The sequence below is a fragment of the Phocoena phocoena genome, chromosome 12, assembly GCF_963924675.1.
Source record: "Phocoena phocoena chromosome 12, mPhoPho1.1, whole genome shotgun sequence".
NCBI classification, from domain to species: domain Eukaryota; kingdom Metazoa; phylum Chordata; class Mammalia; order Artiodactyla; family Phocoenidae; genus Phocoena; species Phocoena phocoena.
Window position 1 is genome coordinate 53735202 of NC_089230.1, and position 19794 is coordinate 53754995.

At 36.5% G+C, this 19794-nt stretch overlaps 1 protein-coding gene across 4 annotated transcripts in view; it reads left to right on the forward strand.

The window, feature by feature from the left end:
• Positions 1 to 19794, forward strand: part of HACE1 (HECT domain and ankyrin repeat containing E3 ubiquitin protein ligase 1) — a 95048-nt gene that overhangs the window by 24089 nt on the left and 51165 nt on the right. For 2 of the 4 annotated variants that reach the window (XM_065889228.1, XM_065889229.1), the window contains 4 exons: positions 7101 to 7183; positions 14763 to 14859; positions 15813 to 15914; positions 16915 to 17021. In XM_065889228.1, the coding sequence (XP_065745300.1) occupies positions 7101 to 7183; positions 14763 to 14859; positions 15813 to 15914; positions 16915 to 17021 (389 nt within the window). The remainder of the gene's footprint in view (positions 1 to 7100; positions 7184 to 14762; positions 14860 to 15812; positions 15915 to 16914; positions 17022 to 19794) is intronic. The other 2 variants (XM_065889230.1, XM_065889231.1) reach the window with 1 other exon arrangement.

The window sequence follows — 19794 nt, forward strand, 5'->3', positions numbered from 1 at the left end:
CATTTTTTTTGGCTATAAATTGAACTTACTTTTTGGTAATTTTTTTCTTTGTCATTAGGTCTTTAAGATTTATTGATGTGTTGAATTGCCACAAATGGTTGATTACTGTTTTCCTGGAATAACTTGGACTTAGAAACTCTAGAGAACTGTCAAACGGTTCAATCTCAATTTCTATTAGTTAAAGTACACAGCAGGATTAGTTTTTGGACTACTTTCAGTTCACTTAAGGAAATTTTATTTTTATCACAATAGACTTTATATTGCTAAATTTAGATAACTGAATATGATGGTTCACAAACAATATGAAATGATAGTTGAAACCTGCTTAGAGTAGATTACCTTTGATAGAACTGACTGCATTTTTTTTTTTTTTTACTGAAATTGTAGGCTTGTTAAGGAACAGTGCTCATCTACGTTCAGTCAGCTCTCTTGATATCTTTAGCCAGCTTCCAAGCTTTTCATCCCGAGAATTACAGGGCAGCCATGCAAACTTAATTGAAAGCTTTTGCAAAAACATTAACTGGATTCAGCCTTGAAGCATGAAGGTAGATGTACTTAACATTTCAGGATATGTTTTTAGGTTCAGAGTAATTTTATTTATTCTAATGTTAGAATTCTCCTTTCATCACTCCTGAGAAATGTGAGCAAATAATAGGAAATTCTATTACTGTGATTTTTTTTTCCTAACACAACTGGGTAATATTGATTTTTTTGCTAGGTATTACATAAGGGTTCAAAGTCTTGATAGGCTTAGGTGGACGGGTTTCTAGAGAAGACCTATACACACCAGTCACTGACTAGTGAGTTGGCCATTTTTCTTAGTGCATAAGTTGTTAGTACATTGCTGTCCTGTCATCAGAATTACTTTTTTTTTTTTGCCATACGCGGGCCTCTCATTGCTGCGGCCTCTCCCATTGTGGAGCACAGGCTCCGGAAGCGCAGGCCCAGCGGCCACGGCCCACGGGCCCAGCCGCTCCGCGGCATGAAAATCGCCTTTCCATGCTTTTCTTTCAGTATTCCTTCCCAGCTCTTCCTTACTCTGTAAGGAGGAAGACTCCCCTTGTAGATTATCTAGGAATAGGATGATAATGTGTTTTTGTTTTTTAAGGGGGAGAGGGTTGGACAGGGAATTTGAAGGTCTGAATTATTTTAAAAACATATTTTGGTGATCTATATTACACACATAAAATGATTTTAGTTCAGTGTACTTCTTAAAATTATGTTATATTAGCTTGAAAGATACAGGTAATCAGCTCGCAGTCACAGATATTTGTTAGTATACTTTCACATGTTTACATTTACTAAATTGTAAGCTGCTGAGCTTAATTTTTGCAAGTAAATGAGAAGCTATAAAAGTTTGAAAACAGGGGAACTTATGACCGTTGTAAATTACAGTGATTTATTTTGGACGTCATGGCTTATGTCTGTTAAACAGACAATGCAGTTTTCACCGAAGTACTTGTGTGTAGAGGTTTAGGGGTGAGAAATTTGCTAAAACAAACTGAATCCAAATCTGTCATAGAGAATCCTATTAGTTTTTCTGGATAGCACTAGTCACCATCTAGCATACTACATATTTTATTTCTCACGTCCCTTTGTTTTCCTTTTCCACTAGAATGTAAGCTTCATGAAGGCAGATGTTTGTCCATTTTGTTCATTGCTGTGACTCTAACATCTAGCACATACTACTAGCACATACCAACATTGAAATTTTTGTTGAAAAATGGAATGGGCTAGTCAAATGCAGTATCATTCCAAGCAGTTTTTTCTGCCATTTTCTTTCCGTTTGTAAATGTTTGTAATTTTTTTCTTTTGTACCTTTAAGTGAAGCGTATATTGATAGTGCTGATTTTTATAAAAGATTGTATCTGGTTTGTTCATTGCTGAAAATTTCTGCTTTTGAGACTCCTTAGGGATTGTAGTGGTTGAATCCAGAATTTATTCTCTTTGATTTTGTTTTCCCTTATGCTTCTGTATAATTTAAAATCTTCAAGTAGTATTGTTTCTTCAAGGGCTTTTATGTTTTTAATTTAATAGTTTCCTCCACCTGAATTCTCCTAGTTTCAAAGTTATTTTGCCCTTCATTTACATAGATTGGAAATTAAAAAAAAAACTTTTAAGTTATGTGACTTTCTTGCTTCTTTTATTATGCTATTTAATCAATAATTGAATTCTGTGTTATCCTTATTCCTCCTGTTTCAGAGATTTTACAAAAAGAAATCTGCATACATTTTTTTGAAATCACAAAGATTGATGACTTTTCACTCATGTCAGTGCTGCAAGGCAATTTTTTTTACTCTTTACATTCAAATCCCTTTATGTATTTTTTTTCTTCTTACTCTGAGGGAAATGGGTTTTTCTCCCTCTTTGACTTCAGGCAACATTTTATCTACAAGTGAGCTATTGAAAGCTTTTTTAAAATATGTGTTTCTTTTAATAGTTGTATATTTTGAGGATCTTAATTGAGATAATTTTGTTAAAACAGAAAAGCAGATTTATGAATGTAAAAGAAAATGCTGGAATGAGCTTTTCCACTTTATTAATCAAGTGTTTTTCTCTGTTAAGAACAGAATTTTTAATGTATTCATAGGATATTTCCTGTGTACAAGGGTATGATAGAAATGTATGACACAGAAGTATTTGTGTGTAGGGGTTTCGGGGTGAGAAATGTGCGAAAACAAATCATGCTGTCTTGCTATGATTTGCCTGAAGTTTGTCTTACCACTTTGTAGAGGAATATGTTAGTCTAATGTTAGTCTAATGGCTAATTTGTTTTACTGTTAGCTCTACAGTATAAATAAAAATACAGAAATACTGTAAAAAGTATATGAATTTAGAAATGGCATTATTTAAAAACTGAACGGAAATAACTGTCTAGGCTCTTGAGCATGACTCTCAAATAGTTATTTAGTAGGGAATTAGTAGATCATCTGTGATTAATGTAGCTTATGAAAATATGCCAAATTAGCCAGAATACTATTTAGTATTCTGAATTTAGAATTTCTGTTTTTTGGTAAATTGCTTAGTGGTTATGACCATGGGCTTAGGTTTTAATCCCCGCTCCCCTGTTTATTTGTGTGTTGGGGTGCGCATTACTTGACCTCTTTGAGATTCAGTTTCCTACTTGTGAATGTGCAGAGAAGGATATCAACTTCCCATCAGGATGCAGTAAATGAAATGATAAATGCTTATTAGCACAGTATCCAGGTACATGCTAAGGTTATTCATACTATTATATCATTATATACTTTTAACAATTATATAATTTTTATGAATGCATAGTATGTTTTGTTAATAATTACTTTATTTCAGCTTCTCTCTGAATTGCTAGGTTTTAATTGAATATTAATATGTATTTTTGATATAATTGCTTTTATCTCTCCTGAGCCTTTTTGAGAGATGGCTTATTGTCTATATAATTTCTGTAACAGTCAGTGAAAATTATTGCTGCTATCCATCTCACTTCTGATTTGGGACCACATACACACAACTTCTAGGTCAGATATCAAAAAGGGCAAAGCCATGATCAAAAGGTTCAAGTGGGCCTTGCCTTATAATAACCTAAATGCTTATTTTCTTATATTTTTGAGAGCAGTACTTGACCACTTGTCCATAGTTTAAGAATTATATAGCTGATAATAAAGTTTTATGTAACCATGTTTCTATTACATAGATTTTCAAATTCCTCCTGAGATAGAAATTCAAATAGTAATAATACATGAATACTATATCTTAAAATATTTTATTTTTATCAAAATCTTTGTAATAAAAAATTATAGTCCTTTAAATCACCCTTCTTTGTCAATTCACAATCACTAGGCGGCAATTTTCAGCTCTTTTAGCTTTTCTTCTGGTATCTATTTCCACATAATATGCTTCTACTGCTCTTTCTCAATTTATGACTTTTAGATATCACTGAATCATTTCTTGTTATGGTGAGTGAGTGTTTAACTCATTTAAATCCTCTTCCCATGCCCTGTCGCCCCATTTCTAAAATTAATTATATCATAAATTTTAATGAGACAATATTAGTTGCATATACAGTTAGGTAAATATTGTTTACTGCTGAGTCAAGTAGTGAACTATAATAACATTTTCTACTAGGGTGACTATTAGCTTAGCTCAGGTTTTTTTTTTTTTTGGTGAATCAGTAGTTCTTCCTATATGCTCCCACAGAATCTTTTTCAGTACTGTTTTCTTCAAAGACAAGTTCATTAGATAATGTCACTCCATTGTTTTTCTCTAAACCTGGGAATTTCTTGATATCTTCTGTGTTTGATCTTCAGTATTGTAGATTCCACATCTTCTATTTTGATGTATTCCCTTGTTTGGAGGAGGATATCCTCCAGTAGCTTCTTGAGAAAAGGTGCGTTGGAGGTAATTTTTTGGAAATCTTACATAGCTAAGCCTATTTCTTATTTAAAAGCATGTATTTGAATGATAGTGTGGCTGGCTATAGAATTCTACATTGGAAGTCATTCACCTTACAATTTTGAGGGCATTTCACCTTTTAAATTTCAGTGTTGCTGTTGAAAAGTTTAATGTCAATCTGGATTCTGTTTATCTCTGGAATCTTATATCACCAGTATTATGAAATTTCACTTTGATGTGCCTTGTTGAAGGTCTTTTAATTTATTAGACTGGACACTGGTGAGCCTTTTCAATCTGGCAACTTGTGTCCTTCAGTTCTGGGAAATTTTTTGTATTATTTCTTGATTACTTCGTTTTGGTCTCCCACCTCCTTCATTTTCTTTATTCTGAATTTCTACAATGACTCCCTGGATTGATCTACTAGTTTTCTCATTTTTCCTGTTTTCCTTTGTCTTTTTGTTTCTTGTATAGTTTTTCAACATTGTATTTCTAACTTCTATTGAATTTTTATTTCTTCCATCATATTTTTGATATCTTATTCTCTGAATATTTTTCCCCCAGCATCTTGTTTTTGTCCCATGGATAGTATTTTTTCTTTTCTCTCTGAGGGTATCAGTTACTTTTCTAATATTTGTTGCTGTTTTTTGGTTCCCTTTATTGTCTTTATTTTTCTTACTTCCTTTTTCTGTTTGTTTTTCAGGTTAGAGGCCTGCTTCACTTGTGTCTTAAACATTGTCTGTCCATTCATGTATAGTGGTGAGGCACTGAAATAGGGCTGAAAGCGTTGTGTACATGAGCTGGGTTTGTTGACTGGTCTCACTGTACGTCAGGGTTTTTTAATCTTGACACTATTGATATTTGGGGCCTGAACATTCTTTGTTGTGGGGCCTGTATGTAGATTGTCAGATGTTTAGACGTACCCTGGCCTCTACCCACTAGCTGCCAACTGGACCCTCCCTTCTATAGTAATGAAAATCAAAAAAGTCTCCCAGCATTGCTGAATGTCCCCTTGTGGCCAACTGGGCTATTTCACTGGTGTCTGTAATGCCAGTATCAGTCAGACTCTTCTCTGGTGCCACTTTCCAGAGAGGAAACCTTCAGTCTCCTCCTGCTTAAGCTTTTAAGCCTGGCTACTGGATTTCTGGGAGCCTAGTGGAGCATGGGGGCTGGAGGTTTTCACTTAATTAGTTGTTTTCAGCATGGCTGCTCATCCCTGCTTTTCCCTGTATTTCTTGTCTGCCAGTCCAGAGCCTCACTGTTCACTTTGTCCAGATAATAAACCTCCCTACTTCCAAGACAGATAGGGAGGGATAGTGGCTAACTGTATGGGATGGGGAGGAAGGGTCCTGGGGGAGGGCCCAGCTGTTAGGTTTTCAACTACTTCTCCTGTCTTAGCTCTATATAACTATCCCTGTCTTCCAAGATACCTGTTACTTCCAATTCCTGTGTCGTGTGTGTGTGTTCGGTAGTGAGAATTTGGTGGTTTCTTGTTGGAATCTGCATTTGCAGACACTTAGACTTCAGCTTTCTTTGATCTGCTAAGTCAGTTACTCTTCTTTCACTTGCTTGCCATTTTCCTAAAACTTCTGACTTATCTAGTATGTGTTGTATTCTTTGCTGTTCTTCCTTCGAGTTTGTAGTCTTAATATTTTGCTGACAATGTACTAGGGTTTAGAGCAGCAATAAAGATGAACATGTGTGTTCAATCCAGAAGTAATTATTAAACAGTCTAATTCCAAAAACATTTAAGTTTTTACATCTTGTCTTCCTTTTTGCAGGAGAAACTAAAATGAAGATCATAGGAATTAAAACCAGAAAAGATTCTCTTTTTTAAGGTTTTTCAGGCAAGCCTTGCTGTATTCCTAATCATCAGATTTTTTTTTTTTTTTTTTGCGGTATGCGGGCCTCTCACTGTTGTGGCCTCTCCCGTTGCGGAGCACAGGCTCCGGACGCCCAGGCTCAGCGGCCATGGGTCACGGGCGCAGCCGCTCCGTGGCACGTGGGATCCTCCTGGACCGGGGCACAAACCCGCGTCCCCTGCATCGGCAGGCAGACTCTCAACCACTGCGCCACCAGGGAAGCCCAAATCATCAGATATTTATTTTTAAAATTTTATATTAGCTTATTTTCCCTTAGTACACATCAAATGATTGCAGAAGTAGAGCTTAGGGGACAATCAGAGAAACTGAGTCAGTATTGGTGACTGTCAGTAGCAAAAGGACTTCTTAGCTTTTTAATATTTTATACTTTAATAATTGTCCTCTTTGAATTTTGAGAAAGAGCTCTGGTACCAACTTTTTGTTTTTAAAGGCAAAAAACTCTGGTTTTTAATAAAATTCAGAAATCTAGAGCAGCACTGTCCAGTGCTGCCACATGTGGCTATTTAAACTTAATTATAATAAAATAAAATTTAAAATTCTGTGTCTCAGTTGTACTAGCCACATTTCAAGTCCTTTGGTAGCTACTACACATGTCAGTGATTTTCTAGAACCTTCCCAGGTTAACACAATTTACATTACATTGATAATTCCACATATACTGTGTAGCGCCTGAGGCTCAGAGCTTACCAAAAAGTGGAATTTGTTCAGCCATCATAATTGGCATGTTCCTACTCTTTTTTCTTTAAAGCTTCAGGTTGTGGTGAGAACTTTCCTTATATGGACTAAAATTGTGATAACTGTGTCTTTGTTCAACTTCTCTGGCTTTACTTTTGTTTCTTTTTCCCCCAGACAGTGCAATGCTTGCTAGACAGTGGTGCTGATATTAACAGGCCGAATGTATCAGGAGCCACTCCATTGTACTTTGCTTGCAGGTATGATAATTTATATTGCCAGATGCTCTCATTAAAGAATGTTGAATCTGCTATTTTTCCAAACACAAACATTTGTGTGTATTTTCTAAAACTCCTCCCTTCCTAGAAATACTATGCTCCCTTTTAAGATGAAGTATATAGCATTATGGTTCTGTTACTTAACTGCATGATGAAAAGTGTTTTATATTGCCAGTGTTTTTATATATTGTAAGTGGGAGCTTTTGATTTACTTGATTACTTAGATTTTAGAATTACTTAGTAATAAAAAAGACATACCAATAATCCAGTAACTTTCATAGTTTTCTTTATCAAGTATCAAGTTAGTTCCAATGGGATAAGCTATTAAAGTATGCCTTAGTTCAGAGCCATGTCTTTGCTTTCTCTGGATTTGTAACTTTAAAAAATTTCTTGAATCATTCTTGTTAGATATTGAGTTATGCATTAAGTTGTTTTTAATACTCTGTCCTGGTTCATTTTCTTTTTTCTTTTTTTCTGGTTCATTTTCCTAAAGCATATGTTTTGTTCATTGATTCATTCATGTAATAAGCATTTAGTTAGCATTCACTGTGTGCCATGCATTATTATAGGCATTAGTGATACAGTAATAAATAAACCCCAGTCCTTAAGGAGCTAACAGTGTAATAATTATACACATACCCGGCCCCCCCCATAATATGTTATGTAAATTTAGTTGCAATTAGGAGCAGTTCACAATACACTTGATTTTTCTTTTTGGTTTAGATTACAGGAATTGTAGTATTTATTTAGGCTCTATTTTAGATATAAAGCTCTCCAGAAAGCTCCTCTTTTCTTATCCTTTTTCCTGTTTTATGTCATTTTACTGGAGGTTTGTTTTGTGTTTTTTTTTTTTTTTTTTTTTGCCGTATGTGGGCCTCTCACTGTTGCGGCCTCTCACGTTGCGGAGCGCAGGCTCCGGACGCGCAGGCTCAGCGGCCATGGCTCACGGGCCCAGCCGCTCCACGGCACACGGGATCCTCCCGGACCGGGGCATGAACCCGTGTCCCCTGCATCGGCAGGCGGACGCTCAACCACTGCGCCACCAGGGAAGCCCTTGTTTTATGTTTTATTTTTAATTTTTATAATTTTTTTTGGCCTCACCGTGTGGCTTGTGGGATTTTAGTTCCCCGACCAGGGGTCAAACCTGGGCCCTGACATTGAAAAGTGGTGAGTCCTAACCACTGGACTGCCAGGGAATTCCCTGGAGCTTTGTTTAAAATGAAAGATCTGCTTTTCTTCTCGTTTAGCTTTTCTTTAGGGTCTCTGATGTTGCTTTGGTCTGACTGATTCAAATCATCATTGAACAGCCTTGAATTAGAATACAAGGACTTTTGGACCTCTAGACTTCTCAATCTTACCTGAATCCAGGCTTTTTCTTATGTTATACTTAAAATTTGATTGCTTGGCTAGAACACAAATTCCTTTTTTAGTGTCCTGAATTTATGAATAATATCATTGTTTGATTCCCTGAAATCATATCCTGTCTTGAGGGGTTATCTTTAGATCAGACGTTTCTTTGAAGCTTCAGATTTGAATGTCCATCTACCTGATATACATCATCACTTGCAAGTCTCATAGAATCTCAGATATTAGCATGTCCAAAATATAGCTTCTGATTTCCTTTTCAAACCTTTCCTCCAGTTTTTCTCATCTCAGTCATTGGAACCGTTATCTTCTCAGTTGTGTAAACCAGAAACTAGGTCATTATTTTTTATTTCTGTCTCTCTCTCTGACCCTCACCTTGGAATATATTAGTAAGTTCTGTAAATTTCACTTTCAGAATACATTCTGAATCTCATTACTGCTCTCCACCTCACTAAACCACCTTAAATTTTTTACTTCTTGTCTAGAATACTGCAGTAGTCTCTTAACTGGTCTTCCAGATTCCTCTGTTGTTTCCCTCCCTTCTGTTCTTTCCTCAGAAGCCAAAGTGACCTTCTAAAAAATGAATGGGCTGTTGTCACTTTGTGCTTAAACCTTGTATTTAAACTTTTCAGTGCCTCTTTGTTGCATTTCCAATAAAATCCACGTGACCTGTATGGTCTGACCCTGCTTAGCTCACTGTGCTTCAGCCACGTTGGTTCTCTTTGAGTTCCCCCAATACATCAGACTCTTTCCAGCAGGCTTTTCTATGTGCTATTTATTTTGCCTGAAACCTTCTTCGTAGGGTTTTTATGTGGCTGCCTCCATGTCAGTGCCTCACTGTTACTTTTTAGGAAAGAATTCCTGATGAATCTAGGTAGGCCTCTCCCCATATTTCCTATCACAGTATCATGATCATTTCTTTCGTAGCACTTTGTACTTTGTATTTTATAGTGTTTATGTACTTGTTTATAGTGTGTCTCCCCTGCTAGACTGAAAGCCCAATGAAAGCAAGAATTTTGTTTTATTCATCACTTTATATTCCATGTGTAGTATAGTGCTTTGTGCTTAGATGCTTAGTAAATGTTTTTGAATGAGTGAATCACTATAGTTACGTTTTTGAAAAATATATAAAATAATGCCATGTATACTGGTAAAATATAGGTATATATTAGTGTTCACATAACTGTGATATTTGTATAGTTAGTCTGAGCATAGGGTTATGGTAAAAGAATTTTTTAGAAGTACTTTCTGCTAGTATTGTATAGCCATCATTAAGTTTGTTTTTTTTTTTTTTTGTGGTAGGCGGGCCTCTCACTGTTGTGGCCTCTCCCGTCGCGGAGCAACAGGCTCCGGACGCGCAGGCTCAGCGGCCATGGCTCACGGGCCCAGCCGCTCCGTGGCATGTGGGATCTTCCCGGACCGGGGCACGAACCCGTGTCCCCTGCATCGGCAGGCGGACTCTCAACCACTGCGCCACCAGGGAAGCCCCATCATTAAGTTTTTTTTTTTTTTTTTTTTATTAAGTTTTAATCTAGCAAACATTAGCTCTCTTTGAACAAAGATGGCTAAGCAAATATGATTAAAATTGAAACTAGAATATAAATTCTTCATTGTTGCAGGATGATAAATATGGAACATGGAAAATTTTTCATTTTATAGGCAGACTTCTAATTATATTCATGATATCTAGATAGAGGTATACATTAAAAATTATAAATTATTCCCAATGTATTGTCTCTGATAAATGAAAGGGAAAGGAATGTGAGAAATAGAACAGGTTGATCCTGCAGACAAGTTACAGGGCTCTAAGATAAAAAGCTGAACTTAATGTAAATTTTTATTGTTGAGGGATGTTACTAGATATGTCATATGTCTAGTTCAGTGATTAACTCCTAAAACTGTTTTCTTTAAATCGAAAATGTATTAAAATATATAGGAGGCAGGGTTCAAATCCCATCCCCAAAGCTATGCAACTTTAGTCAAGTTTCTTGACCTCTGAAGCTTTGTTTCTTTGTAAAGTTGAAATGCTGATATCTGCCTCGTGGGACTACAGTGATAATTCAATGAGGTGGCTTATATAAAGCATCCTGCAGAGGATTTTATGTGGTACGCGGGCCTCTCACTGTTGTGGCCTCTCCCGCTGCGGAGCACAGGCTCCGGACGCGCAGGCTCAGCGGCCATGGCTCACGGGCCCAGCCACTCCGCGGCATGTGGGATCCTCCTGGACCGGGGCACGAACCCGTGTCCCCTGCATAGGCAGGCGGACTCTCAACCACTGCGCCACCAGGGAAGCCCTGTGCAGAGGATTTTATACTTAGTAGTTGGTAGGTGCTCACTAAGCTCTAGTACACTTTTCCACACCCAGTGAGCACAGAGTTGTATTGTCCTCTTTCAATTTCATTGCAATGCATGGTTTTCTAAGAAATTTGACTCTTATCCCATCATACAGGCAGGCCTTTCCTTCTTTCCTTTGTATTCTATTCTAATTCTGAGCACTATTTAATAAAGTAATGCTTCTGTGAGTGAGTCATTTCAGATTGATTTTGACCTAAAATTATGACAGGAAGTATTTCCCAGCCACTTTTCCTCTCTAGGTATTTTGTACAAGACATTCTAATTCACTAGCTTTCTTTCATGTGGACTATAGGCACACATATATTGACCCCCCCGCCCATTCAGCTGCCTTTGTTTCCAGGACTTTTATGTGGTATCTGCAAATGCTTCAGGTCCTTAAATGATTAGATTGGTTTTATATTTGTCATAATACTTCCCATTCCCTTAACTGGGTTCCTCAACTAAAGGTTTGGATGTATAATGATTTTCAAATATTTTCTGTATCTGCAGATAACTTTTATTCTGTAAAGGAAAGCAAGGTTTAGCTGGGGTTACATAGATACAGTAAATTAGTGAGATTTTTATGGAATTTTGGAGGTCTGTAATAAAGTGAGAAACAGGTTAAGATTCTGAACATAGTTTGCAGCTACTGCTAAGCAACTCCTTTCAGTTAGGAAACTCACAAAGTAGCCACGTGAAACAGTCCATAGATTCAAAATTGCAAACTTTTAGAATAGAAAAGGACCATTAGAAAATATGGCCTCTTTGTTTCATAAGCAGCTCCAAAAAGTGTTGTTATATATATAGTACACATGCACTGTTAGCCAAATTTTCAAATTGTATCACTGCAAAGCCTGAAGTTAGGAGACTTGAAAGTGCTTGAGAAATCAGTTCTAAGTGCTTTAGAAGCACTACAGGTTTGTTATTAGTTAAATCTTTGCCAACTTCTTAGTTTCCAGAAAATACACTGGCATTTCCTTGAAGAGAGTATTATCTCAATCAATATAAAAAAAATAAGTTCAATTGTAAAGAATAATTATTCATTGAGCAAATTTTTGCAGTTATTTGAATTGAAAAGTCTTTCATGCGATACTTTGAGCAGTCTGTAACAGGATGATCTTTATCTTTTGCAATATTACACATGGGGCACTTGAGCCCGTAATGAAGTTATGCAGATTTTATATATTATTAGCAATCATTTCTTTTAATTTACTTTTGAAATGAAATGCCACCTGTTCACAGATGAGATTTTAATGTAGTTTTAGAAATTACTCCAGCTTTCTAAAAATGTCATAGTGGTATTTTTTTCTTGATATTAATTATTCTTGTCGCTATATGTGGTACAAAATTAATCCTAAATAACAATTCGGGTCTTTTTGTTATTTTTGTGTAGCTTAGTACATTATTTAATGCTTACTTGTCAGATGAATGGTATCTAAAATTAAAGCCCTCAACTCAACAAGTATATTGAGTACATGTTATAAGCCATGCTTGGTGTTATAGAACAAGGGTATTGTCAAGAAGTTTATAGTTTAGTTGGAAAGATTAAACACATCTAACACAGATAATAACTGTAAAAGAAATGTCATTAAAGTTGAGCAGAATAGCTTTGCAAATCTGGGTTTCTCAGAACCTTGGGTCCTAGCAAAGAAATCACTGACTTCTTAAATAAAGCTCAAGTTAGTTTCTTTTCACTTAGGTATTATACGGAATAGAACAGTGTTAATTATAAAATAATTCCTATTAGCTGTAATATATAATGTGTTGGCCAGCATGCCCAGCTGACAAATGTAGACTAGTAAAATTAGTTTTACTAAATTTTTTTTGTAGATTTTTCTTAATGTAGACTAGTAAAATTAGTTACTGTTGCTTTTGGAGGGATTGCTGATGTACTTACTTTCTTGATTTTCTGCTTTTTCTGGAGTAAATTAGATATTGTTCTTAAGTTAGTTTTCGTCTGTCGGTATTTGTATTAAGGAAGGTAATCAATATTACAGTAAAGTATCAAGAGAGTGATATACCTAATGCCTGCCACCAGCTTCCTAGTATGATCCTGTTTTTTTAAATTAAGTCCAATTATACTTTATGCAGCCTCATTTTGTGGAAAAGAAAGAATAGGTTGTTTTTATTTGTTTGTTTTAAGTTTCTGAGGAATCTGTGTAGTCTTTGTGAAATAACATACCTTTTTAGGTAATGGTACTGTGGGAAGAGTATTGGTCTAGAAGACCAGAGATCTGAGTTCTAGTTTCACTTGTGCTTGAATAGTAATTTTTTTCATCTACAAAATAAAATTCTTTTTCTTAAATTAATTTTTATTGGAGTATATTTGCTTTACAATGTTGTGTTAGTTTCTACTGTATAGCAAAATGAATCAGCTATACGTATACATATATCCCCTCTTTTTTGGATTTCCTTCCCATGTAGGTCACCACAGAGCACTGAGTAGAGTTCCCTGAGCTATACAGTAGGTTCTCATTAGTTATCTATTTTATACACAGTATCAATAGTGTATTATGTCAATCCCAATCTCCCAATTCATCCCACCTCCCTGCTTTCCCCCCTTGGTGTCCATATGTTTGTTCTCTATGTCTGTGTCTCTATTTCTGCTTTGCAAATAAGATCATCTATACCATTTTTCTAGATTCCACATATATGCGTTAATATACGATATTTGTTTTTCTTTCTGACTTACTTCACTCTGTATGTCAGTCTCTAGGTCCATCCACGTCTCTACAAATGACCCAATTTCATTCCTTTTTATGGCTGAGTAATATTCCATTGTATATACATACCACATCTTCTTTATCCATTCTTCTGTTGATGGACATTTAGGTTGCTTCCATGTCCTGGCTATTGTAAATAGTGCTGCAATGAACATTGGGGTGCATGTGTCTTTTTGAATTATGGTTTTCTCTAGGTATATGCCCAGTAGTGGGATTGCTGTGGTAGTTCTATTTTTAGTTTTTTAAGGAACCTCCATACTGTTCTCCATAGTGGCTGTATCAGTTTACAAAATAAAATTCTTTGATGAGATACTCTTCCAAACTGTATGACTTCCTTGGGCATTTTGTAAAATTAGCTTTAAACTTTAATGTCCCTGCATTATAAATTTATTATTTATTGTCTGTGTCTAGGATCAGATTAGCTCATTTAATAACGAAATGTAGAGTCTAGTGATTATTACCCCCAAAGCAGCTTCCTCCTAGCTTAAAGAGTGGTTGTTAAACCTACTTGAAAGAACAATTAGAGAGAATGGGGCATGTGGATGAGAGTTGTTCATTCTAGGTCAGATTGAATAGCTGTCAGCAGAAGCCAAACTGAGTGGGTTGATAAAATGAAGGTTGGCATTTAGTTAGTATTTTTGGCTAATGAATCCCCCCCATTTACTCATTTTGATATTTGTCTTTTCTCCTTCCTTTGTTTTTATTTTTTTACCACATATTAAAGTGTCATAAAATGTACTTTATTTTTGAGTATTGAGGTTCTTTTGGACTAAGAAGTCTGGAGACTTGGATGTATGTGGTAGGAAGGTGGTCAGGCTAGAGTTGAGAAGGAAAAGATTGGAAGAAAAAAATAAAGCATAAGCCTGAGTACCAGCAACTTATCCCAAAATATTATGATTTATTGTAGGTAATGTGTCCCAAGTTCAATTCTAAGATTCAGTAGGCCAGTTTCTTATCTACATTGTAAAAATATGACTTAACGTTGGGAAGTTTTTCTAACGGTTGAGGTTATAGTTCAGATCTTCCTCTCAATTTTTTAAGATTATTAATCCTCTGTTGATTGATACTAACTGTCCATAATTTATAGAGAAAGACTTAAAATTAAAAAGATTATATGTTTAAACTTTGTTTCTGTACAGTCATGGTCAGAGAGACACAGCACAGATTCTTCTGTTGCGAGGAGCCAAATACCTGCCAGATAAAAATGGAGTAAGCCCTCTGGATTTATGTGTGCAGGTACGCTGTTCACGTATGTTCTTAGTCCCTTACTTCGTAAGAGAAACCGACAAGATCACTTTTTTTTCCTCAAATGAGAGGATGGGTGCAAAGATTTTTATTCTGTTAAGAATATGATCTTTAAAAGGAACTGTGATAGTATAAGAAATATATATTGGTCTTTATCCCAGTTCCTAACACAAGAGCTTCTAAGACCCTTGGAATCTCCAGAGTGATAAGCATGTCTTTTTGTACATTAATGAGATGAGTGGTGGCTGAAAGGCCCTAGGTAGCTTCAGGAACAGGGCTGGTTGACAGGTGAGCCAACCATGTAATTAGAAGGCAATTTCCTCCCCCACCCCCAGGGAGGAGTCAGGGGCTAGAGACTGAGTTTAGTCCTTCAGGCCTGTGTAATGGAAGTTTCATAAAAACCCTAAACAGTGTGGTTCTCAGAGAGCTTCTGGGTTGGTGAACACATCAAAGTGCTGGGAGGGTGGCATGCCCAGTGAGGGCATGGAAGCTCTGTGCCCCTTCCCACATACTTTGCCCTATGCATCTTTTCCATTTGCCTGTTCCTGAGTTGTAGCCTTTATAATAAACAGGTAATGGTAAATAAAATGTTTCCCTGAGTTCTGTGAGCTGTTCTAGCAAATTATCAAACCTGAGGAGGAGGTCGAGGGAGTTCCTTACTTACAGCTGGTTAGTCAGAAGTATGGGTGACCTGGACTTGTGATTGGCTTTTGAAGTGGGGGGCACTCTTGTGAGACGGAACCCTTCTGTGTGGTCTGCCCTAACTCTAGGCAGTTAGCATGATAATTGAATTAAATTGGACACCCAATCGGTATCCACAGAGAATTGGAGAATTGGTTGGTGTGGAAATCCCACATATTTGGTGTCAGACTTATATATAAAACAAATGTTTTCCTTTAGGAGTTTTGTTTTTAAACCTAGATAATTTTAAATCTTGTTTTTAGGGTGGATATGGAGAGACTTGTGAAGTATTAATTCAGTATCACCCTAGGCTTTTCCAGACAATTATTCAAATGACACAGAATGAAGATCTCCGAGAAAACATGGTAATGTAATTGTGCTGGTAGCTATTAAATGAACAAGCTTTTTTTTTTTTAATTAATTAATTTATTTTAGGCTGCATTGGGTCTTCGTTGCTGCATGTGGGCTTTCTCTAGTTGTGGCGAGCGGGGGCTACTCTTTGGTGTGGTGCGCAGGCTTCTCATTTTGGTGGCTTCTCTTGTTGTGGACCACAAGCTCTAGGCATGTGGGCTTCAGTAGTTGTGGCATGTGGGCTCGGTAGTTGTGGCTCGCGGGCTCTAGAGCTCAGGTTCAGTAGTTGCGGCACACGGGCTTAGTTGCTCCGTGGCATGTGGGATCTTCACGGACCAGGGCTTGAACCAGTGCCCCTGGCAGGAGGATTCTTAACCACTGCACCACGAGGGAAGCCCCTGAACAAGCTTTGTTCATGTTTGGTGTATATGGCATCTTACAAATGTGTTTATTGATTTTATTATTATAAATATTTAAGTAATTTGAATTGGCTTATCTGCATTATAGGTTAAGTATGAATTATATAAGAATTAATAAACTTTATGCTAATATTTGGCCCTATGAGTCTTCTGTCCTCTGTGCCTTTGATCTCTCCTTAAGATAATTAGAATATTTCCCATAGGTAGAGGAAAAGAATCTAAGGAGGAATATCATGTTACGATTAGTAATCACTAGTTTACTGAGCTCTGTATTTGTTAATAGTTCTACTCTTTGAATAATTACAGAGTTTTTTTCTTACATATTTAGAAGTTTGGAATTAATTTTCCATAAATAAACTTGGTGATTTCTGTTCTCTCTATTTATACGTTTTCACTGGGTGATTTTGAACAAACATTGTATGTCATCTTATCTCTCTATAAGCTTTTGATTTTATGCAAGACCAAATAACTGTAAAGGACTTGGTTTCAGCTAATTGAGCTTTGGGATACTTACTAAACTAATAGGTACTTAATTTCTTGACAAAGTTTAGTGGATTATTATGTAATCACATTTTTTTATTTGTAAAAAAATTAGTTACGGCAAGTTCTGGAGCATTTATCTCAGCAAAGTGAGAACCAGTATTTAAAGATTCTAACAAGCCTTGCTGAAGTTGCCACAACAAATGGTCATAAGTTGCTGAGGTAAGTGTTTCACAATATAAGCAAATCAGTAGGCAGCAATATCTGTCAGCTTCGTCACTTTTTAGGCTTTTCTGAGAATAGTGTATTTTGTTGATTATTTTGTTGATGTCTTTTGTCAGTGTTAAGATGTTCCAAACATTTGTTGCGTTATCACTGTTTGTTTTGTTTTAAAGGATCAGGGCAATCAGCTATTCCTGAGGAGACTTTAGCCTGTCTGAAGAGACTAAAAATAGAGACTTACTTAAGTGGATTTGGACTTCTGTATCTAGAATTTTAGAAAATGATTGCTTAGACTAGTCATGTAAGTAAAATGTTCATAGAGAAGAATCAAGAACGTAGTTTAGGAATCTTGATCAGTAATTTACAAAACTGGGTATAGGCTACTGTTCAGCCTTGCAGTATTATACCCTCATGTGTCTTTATAAAGTTTTCTCCCTGAACTGTCCCGCTCAGTTCAGTTCTTTGTTTTTTTCCAATTCTGTGGTTTTAATGGCTCATCACTAAGTCCTTGAAGTTAGTGCCTTTATATATTTTCCTGTACCTCCGCTTGTTTGTGTGTGGTTAGTCACCCCAGTTAGGAGTAAACAGCCATTTAAAAATGATTAAGGTGTTATTTCTTAGCTTAAATTTGGCCTACTTCTGTTATGGATGCTTTCTTCCTTTGATTGGGTTTGCCAAAAAGTTCGTTTGGATTTTTCTGTAAGCTGGAAAAACCCAAATGAACTTTTTGGCTAACCCAATAGTTTTCTTTTCATGTCAACTTTTAATACATTGACAGTATTAGAATAGGTCGTGGTCTTCTCTCACCTTTGTATGTGGAACTGGACTTTGTTCCTCCCAACTGTATGCTGCTTCTGTAAATCAGCTACATTGTCAAGTCCATTATGTTAGCCCTTTATTCCTGTCTTCCTTTGTACTTTTCATATACTTCAGACCAGAATCACACTGTGTACTGTTTGCTTAGAAGGCCCCTTACACTTCATGGTCCAAGATTACTTTCTTGTGTCTTTTTAGCTGTTAAGTCTTTCTTCAGCAGTCCTACTCAGTATGCCATTTGCTAATTTTTCTATTATTCTCTTTCTACTTTTGAGGCTACTTTAAACTTTGTCTGTAAGATTCATTGAATTCCAGCTTTACATAATGCTCTCCTTTTATTAGTCATTTCTGTTAATCCATTTATATGATGAGGACTTTCTAAGACATACTGAATAAAAGCATGGGCTCTGGAGTCAGCTAGACTCATATTTAATCCAGACATCACCATTTACTGTGTGACCCCAGCAAGTAACTTTTTGGAGTTTCCTTTCATCATCCATCCATCTATCCAATACATATTTTTGAGTGCCTGCTATCCTAACTAGGCCATCTGCTAGATAGCAGTGAGTAAAACAGACAAGATCTTACCCTACACTTAATTTACAGTCTAGTCAGGATTTTATTTCCTTGTTGGAAAATGATAGTAAATATCTTAATGAATTGTTGTAAGAATGAAATGATACGGTTCTGTAAGCGTAGTGCCAACCATTATGTCTGGCATGTAGTAGAGATGATGATGATGCTGGTGATAATGATGGTTCTTTTTTAAATTCCTCATAATACCTTAACCTGTTTTCCTACATTAGAAAACTTGTTTTTTCTACTTAAATCTCTGCCCTATTTTCTGCTCTTCCTAATAATCAGAAAGCATTTATGTTTCTCTGTTTTTATTTTAAGTTCACCTTTAATACGTACTTAAGCAGGTTCTAATAAGCTAAAGAGCATTCAGATACATTATTTCCTTTAAACCTCACAGTGACTTTGTGATTTAGATATTATCTCCATTTTATATATAAGAAAATTGAATTTCAGTGATTTTGCTAGGCTAGAAGAACCAGGATTTACATCCTTACTAATGGATAAAGAGCAGATCCTGGGCTCCAATTTAGCTCTTAAAAATGACAGCGATATTAGTGGAACAGTAGAAACAGGGTAGGAAAGAGGGATCCGTGCCAGAACAAGTTTTAAAATTACCTTGCTAGACTTACTGCCTCACCATTTACAATGATGCCTTTCCTATGTCTTATGGAGTATGTTATTATGGCCAGTTTGGTCTGTAAACATCTCTTTGTTGGGATTGGTAACCAGTATTGGTTATTAGTATTGTGTTAGAATTTACTGTATTGGTACCATCTTGGCAAAACCTAGTCTTCCTGCTGTGTTTCTCCTTTACTCTCCCACTACTACCACATCCACACTCCTTTACTCTCACACTACTACCACACCCACAACACTTTGGAAACCAGTGGTGGGAGTTTTTATTCCCCACACCAAGCAATTCTTTGACACCAGCCGGGTGTCCTACAGTTTACCTCAATTCTGCCTAGAGATGGCATTAGATCCCACAGGTTAAGGGCTCAGTTCTAGGAGACTGTCCCCCACCACAGATGCCACTTGGAATTAGTGGATCCGCAGATTACCCACAACTTTTGTTACCTGACTACAGATCAGAGGTTTTCATGACCTCCTCCCCTTTGGATTCAGTTATTTCCTAGAGCAGGTCACAGAATTCAGGGAAACACTTACTTTTGTTTACCAGTTTTTAAAAGAATATGATAAAGGATATTGATGAACAACCAGATGAATAGATACATAGGATGAGCTCTGGGAGGGTCCATAGTACAGGAGCTTCTGTCCCCATAGATTTGGGGAATGTCACTCTCCCAGTTTGTGGATGTGTTTGTCAACTTGGAAGCTCCCTGAACCCCCCATATTTTTGTTTTTTATATGGAGGTTT